Here is a 21,039-nt window from a genome sequence, read left to right on the forward strand (position 1 = left end):
TATCCCAGAAAGGACCGAGCTGATGTGATATTTGAGGTCCTGAAAATGAGACTTATAATTCAATTTGCACTGAATAAATGAATGGTTACACTTCTGTTGCCATATTAAGCAGGTGTAACTTTAGAACTATAAAAAACATAAAGCTGCACTGCATGTAGCTGCTCTGAAGGAGATATTAGTATTTATTAATGCATCTTACAATGATGTATGATAAACTATGAAACCTAAAACTTCCCATTATAAATAAAGTTATTTTCTCGACTAATTAACTCATCTTTAATGTAGAATACATTTAGGAATACACCAAAAAAGGTATAGTAATCATTTAATGTGTGTTCTCTCAGTCCGAACATTAAAATAATGAATTTAATATAAAGAAAAATATGTCTTTAAATAATAACTTCATTTTATTGTACATTAACAAACACTTAAAATGCATTATAGTCACTGTAAGTATGTTTAAACAGGTACTGAATGTAAGGACAAACTTGGGGTACCTGTACTAGAGCTACCTTAAACTTCCACTATAGTTATGTGACAGTTAAAAAAATATTATGTGATGCAGCAGTGCACTGTTAATCTACATTAAATTGGCTCCACTTTACAACAACAAAAACTAAACATTCATTTTAAAACGTGGAGCTTATAAATCCTAAATATGAGGACTTATTTAAACCACATTAGTATTTACACCAACAATAAATCAGTGTAACCAGGTAACATAAAGACATTAAATGTACTTTATTATTTAAAACACAGCAGCATCATTTCTCTCTGCCACGCAGCAGAAGAACTAATTAAAAGCCTCACTTGTCTCCACTTCCACTCAAAGACACTAAATTGTTAATACCTCTCATGACCTCTTTCTGCACGCTACTTCCTGATCTAGCGAATCCACCGTCACCATGGCAGCTGTGTCGTCACTGTTGTTATGGAAACGCTAGCACTGCTGCATTTGCCAATACTCATTCAGTCTCCATCCCCGCATGCCTCCACCGTCCCTGTGCATCTCTCTTTCCTGCCCTCGGTGTTTATAAAGCTTATCCCTATATGGCCCGCAGTTTTAGAGAGCAGCTGTTAAGAGGCAGATGCTGTAAACAGCACAGTCAGTGTCTTTGTCAACACTGGCCCGTCAAAGCACACAGTGTTGTAATATAAACACTATTCTTCCCGTCTACAGACTTGTGTGTGGCTATAAGAGAAAACATTAGTCAGTTTTTCAGGAACTTGGCAATAAAAAAGCCGATGGTGTCCCTGCTGGCTCTGCAGGGGAGAGGAGCCGTCATTTCTGTCTCGTCCCAGCTCAGCTCAGGTCTGAATCTCTGGAGGAGACGCAGCTGCTCAGGTGACAGCCCGGCTCCCAGCATGCCTTCTGCACCAATGTGAGGCTCCTGAGGAAAAAAAAACAAAAACACATGAGCAAGAGTGTGACTTGGCGAGCCTTCTTTACATCTCTGGATGTACTTCAGAGTCTGTGCACGAGGCTAAAATACATCTACCTGAGGCTGAAGCCGGAGGCAGGGAAAGGTGTCGAGGGCCCAGGCTACCTGCTCCTCATTCTCGGCTAGAGTCACTGTGCAGGTGCTGTACACCAAAACCCCGCCTCTCTTCAGCAGCCGCACTGCCTGCAACCACACACACACACACACACACGGATTCGTACATTTGGTTTCCAAAAACACTGCTTATTAACAGGGTGTTAACACAATGTAAACCTAAAGGGAAATCGACAACTTTACGGAGCTTTTAGAATGAGTTTCAGCTCCTTGTTTTTGTTTTCTGGCCTGCAGCATCACTCTTTTGGGTCACTCTCTCCACTCTCATAGCCATATTTGAGGCTACATCTGCCCTGGAAGCCCCCACAGTAAGGTTCAGGGAAGCAGCTGGGCACTGCACTTTAACACAGGTGAGGCAGTTCATCATATGAAACATTTAGTCTTCATGTGCAAAGACTGGTATTTTGTGAAAATGAAAGGATACTTCTGATAACACATTTCTAAGTCTGGCATCAGTTCACTGCTGTTCCCTGTGGTCACTGGAGAAAAAACACCTACACCCTCTGGGAGCTGGTGATGAAGCCCAGTCATTTGTAGTATGACCCAAACCATGTGTCCACCTTCCAGTGTGCTGCCATGATGCGACGGTTCACAGCACATGCACATTAGTGCTCCAGTTTGGCCTCTAGACGGTACATTGACACTGACCTTACTGACCTTGTTTGTAGTTTGTCTGTTATCAGTTTGCAGCTTTTTAGGCTGCAGGGGAATTTTTTTGTTGTACAAATGACCACAGGGAAAATTGGCAGCTAGGATAAGCAAGTAGAGCTTGGAGCTTGGTGGGGCTGCTACATGTGTAGCTGCTACCATACATCCCACAGAACAATAAAAAATCAGCGAGTCTCTGTTAAAGGTTTAATGTTCATCAGTTATTTAGATTAACATGATTTATTTAAACACAGCAGGCTTCACGGGCTGAGTGGAAGCACCTTAATACATCCATTGTTCCCACCAACCATCCAGTAACCGCTGGACGTTTTCCATCCTCTCAGGACAGTAATGAACGCACCATACCAAGGCAGAGAAGAGGTCAGCATCGAAACCAAACAACAATTAGTGACCAGCTAATGTGTTCACAACTTCTTTCTGCTGCCTCCAAGTTGAAGAAGCTCTTTCAACATGTGCTCTACACAAGCACTACCACAGAGCACTAACCTAAAAAGAACCTTTTTCACTTTCTCAAAAACCCTTGCAGGTTGTAAAAGCTGTTGCGTTTGTCTCCTGATTCAGTGCAAAATCGTGGAAAACAAACCAAACTTTCAGTGTTACAGTTCCGTTTCTCACAGTCACAGCTTTCAGCAGGCTTTCCAAGAAGGTATTACAATGTCATTTTGAGGTGTATTTTCCCTTTAAGATCAGGATTACTGTACCTCAAACAGCTCTAGTACAACTGCCCAATGCTGCCACCTGCAGGCCAAAACTAGTATTTATCAATGCGACACGACAAACTCTCTGATGGAAGCAAAAAGAACCTAAATTTATGTAAAAAGTGTTATCTGTGTGTGATAAAACCTACAGCGTGGAATAACTTGCGCTGCAGAGGCTGGTAGGAGCAGATCTCTTTGAGGCTCCAGGTGTTGGCCATGTTGGGTCTCTGTCCAAGGCCGCTACAGGGGGCGTCCAACAGAACCCGGTCAAAACTCTCAGGAGGGAAGGGAGGACCTGGAATGTGCACAGAAAAGGATGTGTTATTTATTGATTGAATTCTTAGATTAATCGCAAATAGATTTTCAACAGAACCTGTACCTTCAGTTTTCTGCGTTGGGTCAGTGCTCACAGCCCGAGTGCTGTTAAAGTGAAAAGCTTTGATACTGCGCAAGTTTAATATCTGGGCATTTTGATTAATTCGATCGATCTTATTTCTGATCCTGTCCAGGGCCACAACCTCACCCTGTGTGAGACAGAAATTTGTTAACTGCTGTGTTTAGATTCATTTTATCCTTTTAACATCTGCATTCGGTGACCAAAACAATGGAAAACTATTTTTCACATATAATATTTACATAATGCAATGCAGTAGGCTAAACTATTACATTAGCTGTTTACCTGCTGGACTGGCAAAAACACCACATGGCAGATCAATTGATACCTAACAAGGGTTCTGAGGAACCGCAGTGCTCTAAATCACATCATATGTTCTCTTTTTATTTTACATACAGTTGTAAATTAAATGCGATTTAGAAGAAACCTTTCACACCCCGACTATTAACCATGGTGCCGTCTGTACATTAACTTTACCAGTCGTACCTGATCCCCCATGAGTGCAGCAATGTGGCACGTCTTCCCTCCAGGTGCAGCACACATATCAAGAATACGTTCTCCAGGACGAGGCCCGAGCACATGTCCCGCAACCACAGAGGGAAGGTTCTGCAGTACGTAACATTTCATTATCATTTCACAGATAAACATATCTGCATCTTATTACTCTATTATACATTAGTAGAAATACCTGTAGGAATACCAGGTTGGGCAGAACACCATCAAATGGGGGACTCTGGTAAAGCGGCTCTACCATCCGAACACCAATACCTCTAAAATAGGAGAAAACAGCCGCTTAACTTTTGTAAATCACACACTCAATGTGATACATGTAGTAGAGGAATTACTACATTGTCTGATTCGCGTAAGACTCTTCAGTGCCCAGTATGTGTGTATATGCACAGTGGCAAGAAGAAGTATGTGAACCTTTTGAATAATGATCTAAAAAGCTAACTGGAGTCAGATGTTAGCATAAGAAAATCAGTGGTTTGATTCCTGGTTCCTCCTCGCTACCTGTCGAGGTGTGTAGTGCTGATGTGTACTGTCCGGCAGCTGTCAACCACAATTTGCCCAAGGGGATCAATAAAAGTATATTAATTTAATTTAATTTAATTTAATTTAATTTAATTTAATTTAATTTAATTTAATTTAATTTAATTTAATTTAATTTAATATTTATGTTAATAAGTTAATTACTAAGTCATTATTATTATTATTACACTGAATACACCTACTAAACTCCAGAGTACAGAGCCAGATACTCGATTTCAAGTCAGTCATAAACTGTACTAATAAAAATAATGTTGCTTTACTTGGGAGGTTCATTTTTGCAGAAGATGCTGGAGCGGTCCATTTCAGCAACTCCATTTCCCACAAACACTCTCTTCCCCTGGAAGCTGGTGGCTCCTCGAGTGCACTTTCCCTCCAAGTCAGAGAAGACAGAAACCACGTCTCCAGCCTTCATGTCTAAGAAGAGAGACAGGTTTTACATTAGACAAACAAACCCTAAAGTATATTCTCTGGTCTCCACAACAAAGTCAGGACCAACATAAAAAAACAGGATGAAGTCGTCTTCTGTATTAATCATTACAGCGAGTTTGTCAGATGCCTTTTTGCTGACTTTGTTTGTTGCATCTCACTGCACCTGTTCTCTCTTAACAAACATCCTAAAGCATAATCAGCAAAGTAAATATGTTGAAGACTGATAAACTCTGAATTACAGATGTGACAATCTTGGAGTCTTACACTTGGGGCTGGCGATGATCCCCGGGGCAAAGACATGAGCGCCTCTCAGAACAGCACTGCCACACTGAGCACCAACCACCACCTCTGAAACAAGCTGCTTCACAGATCTAAGAATACAAGAGAAAACAGAATTCATACATTTCTAAAAGAGTCGCATTGAACATCTCTGGACGGTGCAGCTTCAGGCTATATAGATATTTCCATGGTCAGTTACTCTTAATCATTTTACCCCCATTCTTTTCTTTGCTGGATTATTGTCATCAGGTGCATAACTATGTGAAGGTCGACCAGCATTTAGTTGTTTTTGTAAATACTTTTGTATTTTGTATTTGTAAATTCACCTAAAAAAGTGCATTACTGGTGCTGCTAAACAGAGATATGACTGTTATCTGCACTGAAATTATACTGTGTGCTCAAAGTGCTTATTTCAAGAAATTCAACATGGGTTTGGCCTTAGGAAACTCAAGGATAGTGGTCGGACCAGCACTGTAATTTCAGGCTGAGTGTCTGACGCTGTTTCAGCATTCCTGCCATACCTCGGGCCATAGACAGGAAGGAGCAGAACATCTGGAATTTGTGGATGTGGAAGAATCTGCAGGGAGACCTGCTCTGCTGATGAGCTGCACATCTGCTGCTTCAAAACAAAACCAATACATTCAATGATTAGAACACTACTGACCTCAGCTGCCAAATGGGGCACCTTAATATATTTATATATATATATATATTTTAAACCTTCTTTTTTTTCTGCCCTGAGACAAAGGCTCACATTTCTTAGCTCTTCTCCCAGCTTGTGTTTGATCTCATCCAAGGAAGCGAGGTGAGTGCTGGCCCGAACACACGTATACGAAGGAGGGTGTGTCAGACATGTGAGCAGCTTCTGGAAACGACTTTCTGCCTCCTGATGACCCACTGCGGCCAACACCTGAACACAACAAAAACAATGGCTGATGCTTTCACTACCCTGAACAGTTTCCAGGGTTGTAACTACTTCTGAGGATACCAGAAACACGTCTGTACCCGAAAAACAACTACACAGAAAAGACATTTAGACTACTGTAGGAGGTCATATTCACAGAAAAATGATTTACCAGTTAAGAAACACCTTTATTTGTCATATGTCACATTTACATGTTACAGATGAAATTGGTCCTCTGCATTTAACCCATCCCCCTGGGGGGAGCAGTGGGCAGCTACATAAACAACAATCATAAATATATAAAAAAGAAAACACTAAACAATCTAAAAGTTCAGGCTAATGTATGATTCTTCAGAGCAGAGAAATATATTCCAAGAAACATAAATATATAAATAAATTCTTACCTCCTTGTTTAAGAAGACACTCTTTAGATATTCTGTGACTTCAGGCTTCAGAGATATTCTTGGACAAAGGGACATTTCTTCGGCTTTTAATAAAATGTTTTAACCTGTACATAAAAAAAAAAATTTTGTCGAGGAAACACAGGACAGGAAAGGACTGATGTAGTGCAGTAGAAAGTGAGACAGATCATCATCTGAACGAGGATGAGGCTGAAAACCAGTAATGACCACAGCAGTCTATTGCTGCAGTACAGAGACGCATGATACGATTCATGGTTCATAGAGATTTATAGAGATTTAAAGCTGTTTGACTACTGACTTTCGTGTGCTTGTCCCCCAATGATAATTTATTATTTATAAGCTAAAACCTGTATGACTGGCATCATTGTAACCATTCAGCCCTATCCTCATAATCAACGATTGTTCTTATTAAATTCATGTTTAACAAGTGAATAATTGAAGTTAACGCGGATTGTCGTTGGGGATCTGATGCAAAGTCAGTTTTTTAATCTATTTTCTTACTCACGATCTGCACGAACGTGGGTCTGAATGTTTTCGCATGGCCGGTGCTACTACTTCCGTATGCGTCAACAAAGCTTGATCACATGACACTATTTGAACAATGTGATTGGTGGATTTGCTGAAATTGATCCAAACTGGGAAGAAATCCATTTTGTGACGTTTTATAAAGAACAGACATATTTATATATAGGTTACAGTATATAACTCTAACTTACTTATTGCAATTTATTTTTTTATTTCAAAGACACTCATTCAGTTGCTCATAAACCCAGAGCACACAAAGCTAAGTACTGTATCATCTTGCAACTCATAAACTTTCTCCAGCACGTTTTTGTTTATTGTATCTTGCCATATTCATCTCATTTTATGGGGGTCATATTATGTTTCATTGAATACTTTTCTCCCTGTGATGATGTCTTCTTTGACTTTGTGCAGCCCAGCTTCCCCTTTTTATCAGCTGATGAAGTTTATTTTTTCTACTTTTTCTGTATATGGAATTTGCCCGACATAAAGCAGAAATGAAAGAATAAGTGGATGCATGAATTAAAATACAATGTTCTCTTCTCAAAATAAATTAGAATATGACTACCATATGATCAGGGGTCTTCTTTGTAATTAATTTTGAACATATCTATAATGTTTTAGAAGCAACAAGATAATAAATATAAACCTATAAATGTTTTGTGGTTTAAGCTCTATATTCATCTTTATACCCAGCATAGCTTTTCATTATCATCAGTATCCATCTTGAGTAGTTTTACAAACAATAGCTATGTGTGAATAGTTTGTCGTTGTCATAATTATACAAACGTAATTTAAACACATCAGATAAAAAATATAAATACACTAACAACTTCCAGAACAAATTCCAACAATGCATGCCTACAGTTGAGTTTTATCATTATCAATAATGATTTATTATTATCAATCTAATAATTATTTTTCCTTTTTTTTATTTAATGAGGATTAAAGATGACTAAAACTCAATTTCCACGTCGAAAGTGTTTAGTGGTGACATTTAGAAAGTGTCATAGTTTCAAGATGGAGAGAAGCCACAGGATTAAACGAACGCAATATGACGTCACTGCGTAACCGGAAAAGGGGTTGAATAGTCGGGGGTTGCTTTTTTCACCGGACCACTGCCAGCAGCTAACGGGCAGAAGAAGCCGAGCAGTCAACACAGAGCTGCTCTGTACCCTGGACCCCGTAAGATTTAAAGAGGCTTTAACGCCACCGTTTTAGACTCTCGATAATAAGGAATCACGTTTATGTTACCACACGCTATTTTTATCCTGGCGTTTTTGAAATTTTAGATGTCACCGGAGCGCATGGAGTCTGCGTTAAAAAGGTCGGTGAGGTGTTTTGCGGCCAAGCGATCAACCAGCTAGTGTTAGCTAGCCGCAGACAGCCACGGACGGTAACGGCGTAGACTTGAGAGTGGAGAAGCTCGGGGCTGCTGGCCGCTCTGCTCACGGACGAACATCGGTATAACCCTGAACAATGGGCCTCATATTTGCCAAACTGTGGAGCTTCTTCTGCAACCAAGGTGGGTTACGGTGAAATTGGTACGGCTCACAGAATCTCCCGTTAGCTACTCAACCGGGGATAACGTGAACTGTTAGCCCGTTAGCTTAAAGTGAACAACAGGACTCATATTAACAGATGGAGATTTATCGCTACATTTCTTTGTGTCCTGACATGTGAGCGCTCTTTATTTAACTAACCAAATGAACCAAATAAACCACTTAAACGACATCTTCTCGATGCTACTCACCAACTCCGTTAGTCAACCTGTTAATGAGTTTGTCGAGCAGCATGAAGTTACCTTGAGTCATCAACAAGTTGTCAATCAGCTTTACTTTACTTTCTAGGACACATCACATTACATAAGTTTTCTTTGGCTTTTTGGAAGCTTGCTTAATGTCACTAATCTACATTTTCTGTCCAGCAAGCTGCTTTACTTACTTTACTTGTTACTCACTTTAACAGACATGAAGACAAAATATTTGTTATACACGTAAACGCCTATATTTCAAAGCCCAAAGCTAAGATAAGTTTACTGTCCTACATGATAAAGGGGAAAAAAACAGCAAACTGTCATATTAGAACAGCTGGAACCAGATTTTGTGAATTGAATCAATTGAGTATTTATTATATTTGGAACTTGAGCAGTATACTGTATGCAGGATGACAAATGAGTTTTATGAATTGCAGCAAATGGATCAACAAAGAGAGACGCATCCAAATTCATGTTCATGGCCCGGCCAAATGTTTCAATAGTGTAAAATGTAGTTTGTAATTTTCAAGTTGTGTGATACACAAGATGGGTTCTTTAAGCTTTAACAAAGAAATAGAAAATAAAGTTCTGTGCAGAAGTAAAGTTTAGTTAAATCCTGTTAAATGTGGGGTCTGGTTCTGTTACAGTCCTATTTTCATCAAAAGATAGCTTTTCACGTTCTGTGTCGTACACCAGCAGTAAAAATTATCTGATAATCTCTTCTTTTAATGACTTTGGGTAGTGTCATAAGAGATGCACATTCCTTCTGTAATTCAAGATTACACCTTACCCAGACTCAAGTTTCATTTACCTAACAAGATTATGGTGAGGTCTGAGTGAACCCAGTAAATTCAGGCTAGTAGTTCATGTAATCAGATTATTAGAAAAGTAATTACTCAGAGCAGTACTGGTTCTGTCAGTTTTAAAGTTGCCCCTTTAAATGTGACTTTACCTCTTTCTTTTATTCTGAAACCTCTTGCTGCATGATGTGCTGTAGAAGCTTTAAACCCCTGTAGTGCACTGCATTGTAGAAGACACCTGTGTCATGCGGCCAGAATAAGTTTGTAATTCAGCTTTGACACATTCACCATTTCAGAATAAACCCATCAAGTGCAATAAATCATCAATTAAAAAGTAAAAAATATATATTAAAAAGCAATCATTACATTTACATATTAGTTTTGATGTAAGGATAATCGCTCCTGTTTAAAGGAAGCAGTACTGTCAAACTGCGAGCCCTCTGACCAGACTTCCTTCCTCTCAGACGTCCATAAAAGTCAAACCACTAAAGTGGGATCTTTTGACATCTATACGTCACCTCCGATTCTGCTTTTAGCCTGTTACACTTCCCTGTTTTACTGTGATCAAACCCCCTATTTTTGCAGTCTGTGCTAACTGGGTTCATGAATGGTTGGAAGTTACTTTAGTTCAAGCTGTGCCTGGACGATGGGAATATTTGAGGAAGGAAGTTCAGCATTTATGCTTTTGAATGGACGGGCTATACAATGTGAATGTATTGTATAGACTAAAATGTATATTTTTACAGTGACTGACAGTAAAGAGAATTATTTTACACATTCTTGGGAACAGTGTTCTGTTGTACATTGAGTGTTTCATAAAGAGCATGGAAATCACACTGTTAATATACTGTTTGTTTTTCAGAGCACAAGGTGATCATTGTTGGACTAGACAATGCAGGGAAAACCACTATACTCTACCAATTGTAAGTATTTTTCTGTAAGATTTCCTCTTTGCGTTATGAAACTATACTTGCAAGTGTTGACTGTTCTTTCCTGCTTTATTAAGTCTGATGAACGAAGTCGTTCACACATCCCCCACCATCGGAAGCAACGTGGAAGAAATAGTGGTGAAGAACACTCACTTCCTGATGTGGGATATAGGAGGGCAAGAGTCTCTCAGGTCTTCCTGGAACACCTACTACTCCAATACAGAGGTGAGAAATTCAAGCTCTACTGTCCAGCAGCTATTTTCTTTCTGAGTGTAGCAGGTGGTGTGTTTGTTCAGAGCACAAACGGCGACAGGGGCCGCCCAAGTCAGAGGTCACAGTTTCACAAAGAGGCCCGTCTGAGCAGCAGAGCATGGGTCAGAGCCTCCTCAGTGTTTAAAGAAGGGAGAGAGAAAAGAAGAGCAGGAGGCAGGGACAGATGTTTTAAAGGATACTCTCTACAACCATATGGATTCAACTTTCCTAAATTGTAACATCTGCCAGATGCTTTTTAATTGTTGCACATATTTCTGCTTCATTCAGATCACACACAAACCTTTACATGATTTAGGGTCTTTAACTTGAGTTCTTAACATATTTGTACCACACAATAAGCCATGAATAAACAACAGGGTCACGTCACAGATGACCTGACTCCTCTACACATCTCTGCTAGAAAACACAATTATCGTCAGTTTAAAGTGGAATTATTAGGTGATGGAAAGAAAATAGGTTTGCAAATATTGCTAGTCAATCTGTTTCTATATGTATAGAATTTTTTGGCTGATGGATTTTTTTTCTTTCGATTGATCATTTATGGTAACAAATTAAACTGGTATTAATGATTAACATTGAATTATATTTGTGGTAAAGAAAGAGGCAGACAAGTTAGAAACCATAAATGTCTTTTACAATAGTAGTTACCAAGGACTTTACAGTTACTATAGTAACCTGTGATACCCTGGCAGTGATCAGGGTCACATTCATGTTGGATAACACGTGCTGACTCATTTGCTCACAATACAAAAAGAGTCCTTTTCCTGAGTCGTTGCCTTAGTTTAAATGCTGTCTCTCACATCTCTTCAAAATTAACGTGTCTTTGAGCTTTTGTCATTCAGGGTCCCTCTCTCTCATTCAAGCTGAGGTTATTAGCATAGCTGTCACCAGTAGCCATTGTGAGGCCCCTGGCCTGGAAATGACCACCCGCTGTGTTGCATTTCATGTCTTTTGAAACGAGGCCACTCAGTGTGATTTCTGTCTCCTACTCTGCAGTTCATCATCCTGGTGGTGGACAGCACAGACAGAGAGAGGCTGGCCATCTCTAAAGAGGAGCTCTACAGGATGTTGGCTCATGAGGTAAAACTCCCATCTTAGAGTGTAGCCATAAAGACCCAGACTATACAGAACTGACTCTATTTTTGTAATGGACATTGATTTTCCATTGAGGGTAGACTTTTCCACCCAGCTGCAATGTTTAGAGGTTGAGGTCCAGCAGTGGCAGGGCTCAGGGTTATCGTCTGATTGCTCTCTGTCGTCTCTCTCAGGACCTGCGGAAAGCAGCTGTGTTGATATTTGCCAATAAGCAGGATATGAAGGACTGTATGTCTGCAGCGGAGATCTCCAAGTACCTCACCCTGAGCTCCATCAAAGACCACCCCTGGCACATACAGTCCTGCTGTGCACTTACAGGAGAGGGGTAAGACATATTGTTGATATTCACAAAGCAAGAATGTTAATTAATTCAAGATTGATTTTTAAAAAGAGAAATACAGATGATTTGATGCAGCACTGTGGCAGCTGTTGGTATTGTACCTCAGCAGTGTCTAGCACAAAGTGACTGACACACAAAAGCCGCCCCCCCGACACAGTATAGCTATCGGTCTTTCCTCGTCTCCCACCATAGCCAACCCAAGCGCTACATAACCCTCGTCATATTTCCTCGTCTTAGCTTTTGGGTGACTTTCGTTTGTCTCATTACCTCTCTTTCTTTTGATCCCTGTTAAATATTTTCCTTGTTGTCTCTTGAGGGTTTGTTCACTACACTTAAAACCTCCCGCTCTGTGCAGTGCGCATACGTGCATATTCAAGTACGGCATAAAAGCATGTTTCCTGGCGTCACAGGGGGGCGTGCCCTACTATTTGAGAAGCACTGGTCCAAATGAACCTAGTTGTTTGTGTCACAATGCTTTGCCAGAAAGGCTCATTTGCTAGCTAAGCTAAAGACTCACTTAGTTCTCACATAACTTGGATAAGAAGACATAGAGGATAAGTACATATTTATATGCCTGTGTGATCTTCTCCATAACTACTTAATGATGAAAATAGTATTTTATTAAATTTTTTAAATTAACCTTTTTAAATTTCCAATTTATATCATTAAGTTGTGACTCGTGAAACAAAGATAAATGATAAAAGTAAACCCACAGTAGACACTGGTCAACAAAAATACTGTGGCCTTTATATATTGCAGAATTATTTGTGCATTTATGACACCAGTTCAAAAAATGAAAAAAAATTTTTTAGCTATAAATATATATATTGCACAGACATAATGGACTTTTACTGGAAACATTGGAGGATGAATCTAGGGTGTTGTGCTTTAGCACTGCTGTGATTTCTGCAGACCACTAGATGTCACAGTTCCTGCTGCAGCATTTGGATTTTTTTTTTTTTTTTTTTTTTTAACATGAAGAAAGCCTCAAAGCCACAGAAGGCTTCATTCACCCAACTCCAGGATATTATTGCCTTAACAATAAATACAATTGACAGTGAAATCTGCCAGGTGTTATAGACATTAAGACAACAAATGAGATCATATCATCAGCAGGACTTAAGAGGCTTTTAAAAATCTTTTCTACCACTAATGTGTTTATCTTTTTGTTTTTTTCCAGTTTATGCCAAGGCCTTGAGTGGATGACGTCCAGAGCTGGACTCAGATAGCCCCCACTCAGTTGCCTGGCCTGACTACTTGCACCACCTGCATGGTGGCACAACAGCTTGTCCTTACTGGCTTATTGTTACTTTTTATTTTTTTAATGACAAAGTTTGACTTTGACCTGGAGACGCAGGCGCAGGACGGGAGCATTGACATTTCCGCAGCTTAATTGTTGCAATGAAGCTGATGCTTCTCCCAGTCAGTAGAGACGTGAGTAGAACTAATGGACAGACCTGGTTGTGGAATGAAAAGTCGCTCCTACTGCAAAGAAGACAATTATTTCAACAGGACTCAAGTTCAGAACATCTCCACGTGTGAGGCAGGGTTGTACTGAACATGGATAATTTACACTACATACATATCATGTTGCATTATTTTATATCATATCATGTCTAGTATAAACATCACATGGATGAGTTTGTTTATGTTCAGGTCAAATTTAAAGGGATTACGAGCAGTATTGATGATGAAGGTGGCACCGAGTTCTGCACATAGCTCATCAGGACTAAACAACAATGTTCTCATGACTTTGTTTTTTTTTTTTTTTTTTTCACTAGTGGTATCTGTTAGGTGTTGTTTCAGTTTTATAAGCTACACTGCTGGTGGTTTTTCCCAAACTATAGCTTATTGATGCCATTTTCAATTGTGGTAAAGTCTGAAATCTCCCTTTTATTAACTTTAAGCCTGTTCAGCTTTTTTTTTTTTTTTTTTTTTTAAGGTTTAAAGTGTTCAAACTGCATTTATATTTTTCCTTATCTGAACCTCCTGGAACAAAAGGAAATCAAGTGAACCATTCAGCAAAACATTAAATGGCTAAAACATTATTTCAAGCTCAAATTTAATAACACAATTTTAAATTTAAACACTTGTGTCTATGATGCATTATGATTTTTTTTAAGTTGTTTTGTTGCCTAGTTTATCAACTGGAACTGTTTTAAACGGACGATCATTGGTGCTCTGCAAGTGTTTGAGACTGATCAACTGCATCTCAATATTACCTTTTCATGAAACTTTTGCAGCTATGTTGGCACGTATTCCTCTTCATGTTTTGTACTTTGTTTAAAAAGTTCAGAATAAGTCGTCATCAATTAGGTGCCACAATAATGAGAAAATGTTACTTGTAAACCATCTGGATTGATGGTTCAGTAGCGACGGGGATGATCTTAAGTTTAAGGTCTTGGTCAACAGTTACATTACTTGATCCTCAGCCTTAAGTAAGCTGTTGTGTCTGGACCACCTGTGACAGTCTGCCATGATTAATACCCTTATCGCCATCTTCAAACCTAGTATGAGAATTCCTTCAACTAACAGGTCTATGCATGTGTCACTGTGAAACCTTCTATACCTTGTTCCATAGTGGCCAAATGGGAAAAAGATGCATGAGTTTGAGTCAGAATCCAAACACGGATGAAAACTGGTGTCCATCTCAGTCTGATAGAACTTCTGTGTCTCTGTTGTTGGGAAAAGGTATTTTTACACCAACAAGAAACAGCTGACCTGTGCAGCCCCACAGGCTCTTAGCACTTTTTTTTAAATCGTGCTGTCACAAAGCAAAGGAACTGATCATATAATGTCAGAGTAGTGGTGTCTAGTCCGGGTCATGTCCTGTATTTCAGTTGTGTTTTCAATAAAAGTTTGTTTTGAACTTCGAGTCTGAATAGGACCAGGGTGGTCTGATTAAAACAGTTTATTCACATCTTCAATATATCAGGCCAATCAAAGCACATAGCAATCAAGAAAAAAAAAAAAAACAGAACTCCTACCCACCAGTTAAGAATGTAAAGAGGAGCTTATTTCTGGGAAATATTGTTGAACACATCAGCCATTTTTCTGTTAAGGGTTTTCCTCTAAATTCTACTATACATTCACTTTTCAATGAAACCTTTACAACAAGGTAAAGAGCAAAACAAAAAAAAAAGAACACTGGCAAGACACATTTAGAACTGCAGGTCAGTAGGTTAAGATGACAAGGAAACATTCTGAATCTAAAAGACGATTAAAAAAAAATGAAAAAACATCTGCTAAGAGCTGATATGTTTTCTAAGCTGCAACTTCGAAGCCAAAAGTGGCCCTGGCCGTGCCCTCCTGTCTTAGAAACACAGACAAGCGTTTGCAGTAATTCAATAGATTCAATAATACGGTTATAAATGAAGCGGTTTTAGATCTCAAACTGTGCTACAAAAAAATTTCCACAGTAATGTCACTGTCACACATAAAAAGCAACACACAAAAGTAGCAACAATGAATAACATGAGCTTTCAGCTGATCAGTCAGTCTTAGCTCCAGCTCAGCTCGTTCCCAGTTTGGAATATCAAGGTTTAACTATATCACTTTCATTGATGCTGGTGTTTTCTGGGCTCCGCTGTTTGACATCATTTGCAAGACACTCAACACAGTCTCTTTTCCTTGCCCACGTATCCATGATAAGACTTCCTTCTCTGAAGTCCCAAGTGGCGTCTTTGGAAATGTGGCAGATAAACAGAAGCCCCCATGTTAATGTGTGCTGTTTGGGCTTGGAGCATTGAGCACTGGAGAATTTAACCTGCAACACTGGGATTAATAAAGTCATTTGAATGTTGAGTGAAGAAGCTTAAAGTGATCATGAGATCTCATGGTACACAGCTCACTGCCGGCTGAAAAGAAGGTTTCAAACATGCATTAGTCCGAACTGTGAACATGGCTTTGGATGAGGCAGCAACATCCCAAAAATAAAAAAATGTAGGATGAGGCGAAGAATGGGAGGAGACAGGAAGGAAAATCCTAGGTATCATCTTTGGCCGGGGCACATCCATCAAGAAAGTTCACACGCACAGAGCTCTGAGGCACCTAAAATGAGAAATGCAACTTGTGAAAAATAGGTCTCATCACAGAAGACCTGCATCCGCACAGCAAATCTGAAACAATACTGGCAGAACATCTGCTGTTCCTCCTCTCTCTAACGTTTGTTCAGACTTTCAGAAGCAACATTCAATAACGTTAATAGTGTAAAGCACAATGGGCCTAACCTGTCCTCAGTGAAGCCATCCAATTCCTCCTCATCATCCAGCTCCATGTCCAGCTCATTATCAAGACAATCACGACCATAGCCACTCAAGCCACTGAACAGTATAAAAGATTTTTGGTAATCAGATTAGCAAATTATATGGCTCAACATTAAAATAGCAGCAGTAATAGATTCTATTGTATGTTAACAAGACTCTTGACACATAAACTATGCATTTATTTATTTATTTATTTATGTGTGTGTGTGTGTGTGTGTGTGTGTGTGTGTGTGTGTCAAACTGTAATTCAGTCTGCGTTGCAGCTGCTGACCTGACGGAGCGACATGTGAAGAACACAATCCTCTTGAGCTTCTTGTTGTAGAAGAAGTAGTTGAAGGACCAGAGACTCCCTTCTTCACCAAAGGGGTCACAGTCCAGATCAGGGTTGTAGCTGGAACAAATAAGACACCCAGCTTTAAGACACTTTGCGGTATGTCAAAAACATTCGAGCAGCCAACAGTTCTCTGCTGTATGATGTGCTACAGTAAGTGTCTGTGTGCGTCTCCCACCTGTAAATGTCACAGCTCTGCAGGTTGATCTCCTGGTCGATGGCATTCCACAGCTCGGGCCCAAGAGAGTTGAACTCTTCCCCCACAGCTGAGAACAAGCTGCCGTTTACAGCATTAGCCACCTGCAAAGAAGCCACATTAAAATTCTTATATTTAATGCTTTTACTTACTTTACTACTACTACAAAATGCCAAATATCTGGCTTGCTACGGCAGTCAGACTTTACTGACCCAGTTGAGACTCGGTTCTCTGCTGAACTCGTGGGCTCGTGCCGCACTGAAGTCATAGTCTGGTCTGAAGGACTCGTTGAGTGTGGTGATGAGGTAGAATAAAGTCTTCCTGCAACACTTGTCACTCAGAGGGTTCTCCCCATCTTCACTGCTCTTACCAAGCCTGGACAGAAAACAACAACAACAGACACTCGAATTAAAATTTATATAAAACAAAATTAATAAAAAAACTACTACTACTACTACTACTACTACTACTACTACTACATCATCATCATCATCATCATCATCAATCTCAGTGCCACTGTCTCTGTTCTTTATTATTGATATTCATTTTCAGTAATTGTTGCACTCACTGTGAAGGGCTGGTGGTGCTGGTGGACTGAGGGGGAGACAGAGCCTCCAGGACATGAGGTTCCCCCTCCTGACAGAACTGCTTGAACATGTGTTTATCGTCTCCTGCCATCTTACAGGAGTAGCTCTCAATCCTGTAGGATAGAAATATTTACATTTACATGTAAGATTATCCATTAGGTTAAACACACCACTACACAATACATTAAGGGACACACGCTGGCTGCAGCTGGTTAATTTGACATTATTATAATGATTAAGGACAACTAAAAAAAACTTGCAACGCTGCAACATGACCCAGAATTTGACTTATCAATATAGTCCATGTCTCTCTACCTGAAATCCTATCTGCACAAACATGACTACCACAAGTCGGTGCTAAAATTTCTTACATGCTCTATCATGTCTCTGGGTCAGACAGTTCTGTATACACACATACATAGTGCCGCCTGGTGTGCAGTTGTTTACTTTTTCGCCGCCTACACAGAGGTTATGCAAGAGCAAAGGTTGTGCAACTTTAGGACTGTCTACTGAGACCCTCTCTGGCCCTGCTGGACTAATTATAGAGACACTGGGTAGCAGAGGATAGTGTGGTGGAAATAACTGCTCCAGTTTTCCACATATATACACACACACACAAAATCGCTGACATGTCGACAAAACACTGTGGGTAACCAGTGACAGGGCAGAAACACCATTAACACTACAGCACTATTTACCATTACCTATCTAACTGCACACAGCTCTGTCCACAGCTTCCACACGTCTGTATATTAAGGTACCATTGGATTATTAATGTACCATTTATTCACTTTTTGTGCAAACACGGACAGTTGAACTTTCCATAGCATTGTAATTAAATATGTTTATATTTTAACTAATCAGAGAACTTCAACCATTCCTATCGGACAGGTGAATTGTGGCTTGATCATATACACTTGATCTGCAGCAGATGTTATAAACCTGCTGCACAACTGGTGGGGGTATATCGGCAGTTAAGGCATGCAGTGTGATGGTCCCACTGCTAGGATGTGCTGCCTCACTAATCCATTAAGCTGCCTAAACACCAGCAGCCTTGGCAGCTCCCGCATTAGTCAGCTATCATATAGTGTTACAGTATGCGTTTACGTGCATGTATATACACAGCTGAAACACATTTCACACCAGTCTCCACAGAGTGTTGCGAGAGGACACCACGATGTGCGTCACTCTAGGTCACAACACTACAGAAGCTCAGTTTCACCACCCACAGTCAGACTGGGCTGCATAACTCCACAACCCACTGCCCTTTATGCAACTACACTGTCACTATAACTACAGAATATGTTACATAACATGAACACACTGTAATGTTTTTACAGTTTGCTGGGTCAAAAACATCTAATCCCTGTTAGTTATTAACTTTCACTGTGGCCTCTCAAAGTAGATTTGTGGTGCAGAAGTCTTATCATGATATTGCATAACATGTACATACTTGTTTGCTCTACTAGCCCCATTTACGAGTTTGTGATCTCTGAACGAGCCACACCTCTCATACTCTTAACTTGTTTCATGACAAGATACCAGACAACACTTTTCTTAAAAACTAAAACCCTCCAGTGGTTCATCTTTTTAAAACAGGGTCTGAGGCCTCATTGTGTTATGCCGATGTTCCTGTTGAGCTTGTACAAAAATACACCTTGTGAGTGAGTTGAGCCTGCATAACCCCAGGGCTAGCAGCTAGTGTGTCCTGGATGTTTCTTCTGCTTGCCCTGCAGGGCCCCAACTGCTCTAATCTCCTGATATTAAAAAAATGACTTAGCTGTCCACGCTGCAAATACTGCTGCAAATGTAATTTTGTTCTGTGCACATTTGGAATATTTTGCCTGTTGTTGTGTTAGGTGCATAACAAGTGGTTCAAAACACACTGTCCAAAGTAGGATTGATAAACTTGTACTGTAATACAAGCTAAGGATCTACGATCTCTTACCGGCCAAGGATGCGAGACTCTCCTGTTTCAACACACAGTCGAGAGCTGAGGGCCTCGAAGCTGGAGTTTTCCAATAGTTTCATTGTGGCCTAAAAAACAAAAAGGTCAGAAATAGAAATCTAGTGTTAATCAACAGTTAGAGGTGTGTTAGGCACTTCTCACTTTCTCTTTTATGAACTTTTACAAACCAAACAACAAAACGATTTCAGAAAATAGTGAGCAGATTCTTGTTTACTCTTAAATAAACACCAGTTGCACACGTGTTTATATAGGCAACGAAAGGAAAACCCTTGAAGACCCAAATATTGCGTTCGTAATGATATATGACGAAGAAAATAAGCCAGAGGATATTGAAAGTAAAACACCCTTCCCTGACTCTTTTTCTTTCACTTACGCAGGACTTTAATGAAGAGTCCTAACTGTACCTGCCAGTGGTGTAAACAGAGATCTTAGTTAGACAGTTCATGTACCGCTGCTTTGTGATGTTAACTTAATCAGCTACAAAACAACTGTTGTCAACATGGCTAATTAGCAGTAGGGGCTACGGCGCCCCATGAAGGACATTTGGATTAAAAACTAACAATTTCCTGTTTCTGGAAACCACCGCCCCTCCCCCACCCTCAAGTTAAAAAATGATCTTCCTGGTGAAGTAACTACATCGATATTATACCACAGTTTACTCACCGTGCAGTATTTTCAGTACCGTCAGAAAACGGTGGATTAAAAAGCAGTCCGTTGGCTGTAGAGACTCCTGGTTTTAACCTGTTATTTCGGCGACGCAGATTAACGATCCCCGCTTTGTTGATGACCAGCTAACGTTAGCTAACGGTTAGCCAACTGCCTATTGACGCTCGTATCTTCACTTTACAGCTCAGCTATTAATTCGCGCTCAAGCTTAAGCACCTTACAAAAACACTCGGTCGAGAATGACTTATCATGAGGCCTTTTAAATTTATAGAAAAGCTGCTCCTTCCGATTAAATGTGATGAGATTACATCCAAAGACAGTTTGCGTCCGTCGGAGTCTGTCTGCAGCGGCATCCCTTTCGACCTAATTTTACAAAGCGATTTGGATTAGCTAGATCAAGTCGCCTTTTTCCAAGCGACTTGATCAGAAAAGTATCAACAAACGAGCTATATAGCCTAATTTACCAAAGCTGGTCAATGTTGATATAAATCGCCAGTTATCTCCTAAACACACCTACTCTCATCAAAACAACAGCAGCTACTGTACGTGCAAACCAAGACGCTCATTATTTATAGGTCTACGGCGTACACGCCCACTATGTGCAAAAATCTGTTTGGTGATTGGTTATCTTTCCTGTCCATAAAACTATAAGCCTCGGGTGATTGGTCAAAGTGAGATCAGTCAGGCCCCTAACTAGAGGCTTGACTGAGATGTTTGTTTGCCTGAAACAAAAAATGCAAAACATATACTGCATATACAGAGTTGTTGTAAGATCTCAATGTTAGCAATAGTCAGTTAGTAACACAAAAATAAGTAAATATATAAAATAATAAATAGCACCCTCTACATTCAACAATTCTACATTCACCCTCTTTTCTTTGTTATCTTGCTGTTATCTTTCAGAGGTCG

At 39.9% G+C, this 21,039-nt stretch overlaps 3 protein-coding genes across 6 annotated transcripts; 1 reads left to right on the plus strand and 2 right to left on the minus strand.

Annotated features, from left to right (window-relative positions):
* Nucleotides 1-334: 334 nt before the first annotated feature.
* nsun6 (NOP2/Sun RNA methyltransferase 6) lies at nt 335-8,751 on the minus strand. 4 transcript variants are annotated; one of them, XM_026362004.1, is made up of 12 exons: nt 8,677-8,751; nt 6,384-6,487; nt 5,830-5,985; nt 5,597-5,694; nt 5,061-5,167; nt 4,628-4,781; nt 4,006-4,087; nt 3,804-3,923; nt 3,303-3,447; nt 3,073-3,218; nt 1,500-1,625; nt 335-1,391 (listed from the first exon to the last, which is right to left on the minus strand). In XM_026362004.1, the coding sequence occupies exons 2-12, from the start codon at nt 6,456-6,458 to the stop codon at nt 1,212-1,214; spliced, it is 1,389 nt and encodes a 462-aa protein (XP_026217789.1). In that variant the 5' UTR covers nt 6,459-6,487; nt 8,677-8,751; the 3' UTR covers nt 335-1,211. The 4 variants fall into 4 exon arrangements, with proteins under 4 accessions (XP_026217789.1, XP_026217791.1, XP_026217787.1 ...); XM_026362006.1 differs by lacking the exon at nt 8,677-8,751 and adding an exon at nt 6,907-6,953 and having other exon boundaries at nt 5,597-5,691; XM_026362002.1 differs by lacking the exon at nt 8,677-8,751 and adding an exon at nt 6,907-6,953.
* arl8 (ADP-ribosylation factor-like 8) lies at nt 8,041-15,223 on the plus strand. The gene is made up of 6 exons (XM_026362008.1): nt 8,041-8,448; nt 10,342-10,402; nt 10,486-10,633; nt 11,678-11,761; nt 11,950-12,101; nt 13,297-15,223. The coding sequence occupies exons 1-6, from the start codon at nt 8,403-8,405 to the stop codon at nt 13,343-13,345; spliced, it is 540 nt and encodes a 179-aa protein (XP_026217793.1). The 5' UTR covers nt 8,041-8,402; the 3' UTR covers nt 13,346-15,223.
* On the minus strand, nt 15,013-20,666 carry maf1b (MAF1 homolog, negative regulator of RNA polymerase III b). Its single transcript, XM_026362007.1, has 8 exons — nt 20,128-20,666; nt 19,444-19,532; nt 17,477-17,608; nt 17,121-17,283; nt 16,891-17,012; nt 16,653-16,772; nt 16,346-16,438; nt 15,013-16,166 (listed from the first exon to the last, which is right to left on the minus strand). The coding sequence occupies exons 2-8, from the start codon at nt 19,524-19,526 to the stop codon at nt 16,142-16,144; spliced, it is 738 nt and encodes a 245-aa protein (XP_026217792.1). The 5' UTR covers nt 19,527-19,532; nt 20,128-20,666; the 3' UTR covers nt 15,013-16,141.
* Nucleotides 20,667-21,039: the final 373 nt, after the last annotated feature.

The sequence above is a fragment of the Anabas testudineus genome, chromosome 2, assembly GCF_900324465.2.
Source record: "Anabas testudineus chromosome 2, fAnaTes1.2, whole genome shotgun sequence".
Lineage (NCBI taxonomy): Eukaryota > Metazoa > Chordata > Actinopteri > Anabantiformes > Anabantidae > Anabas > Anabas testudineus.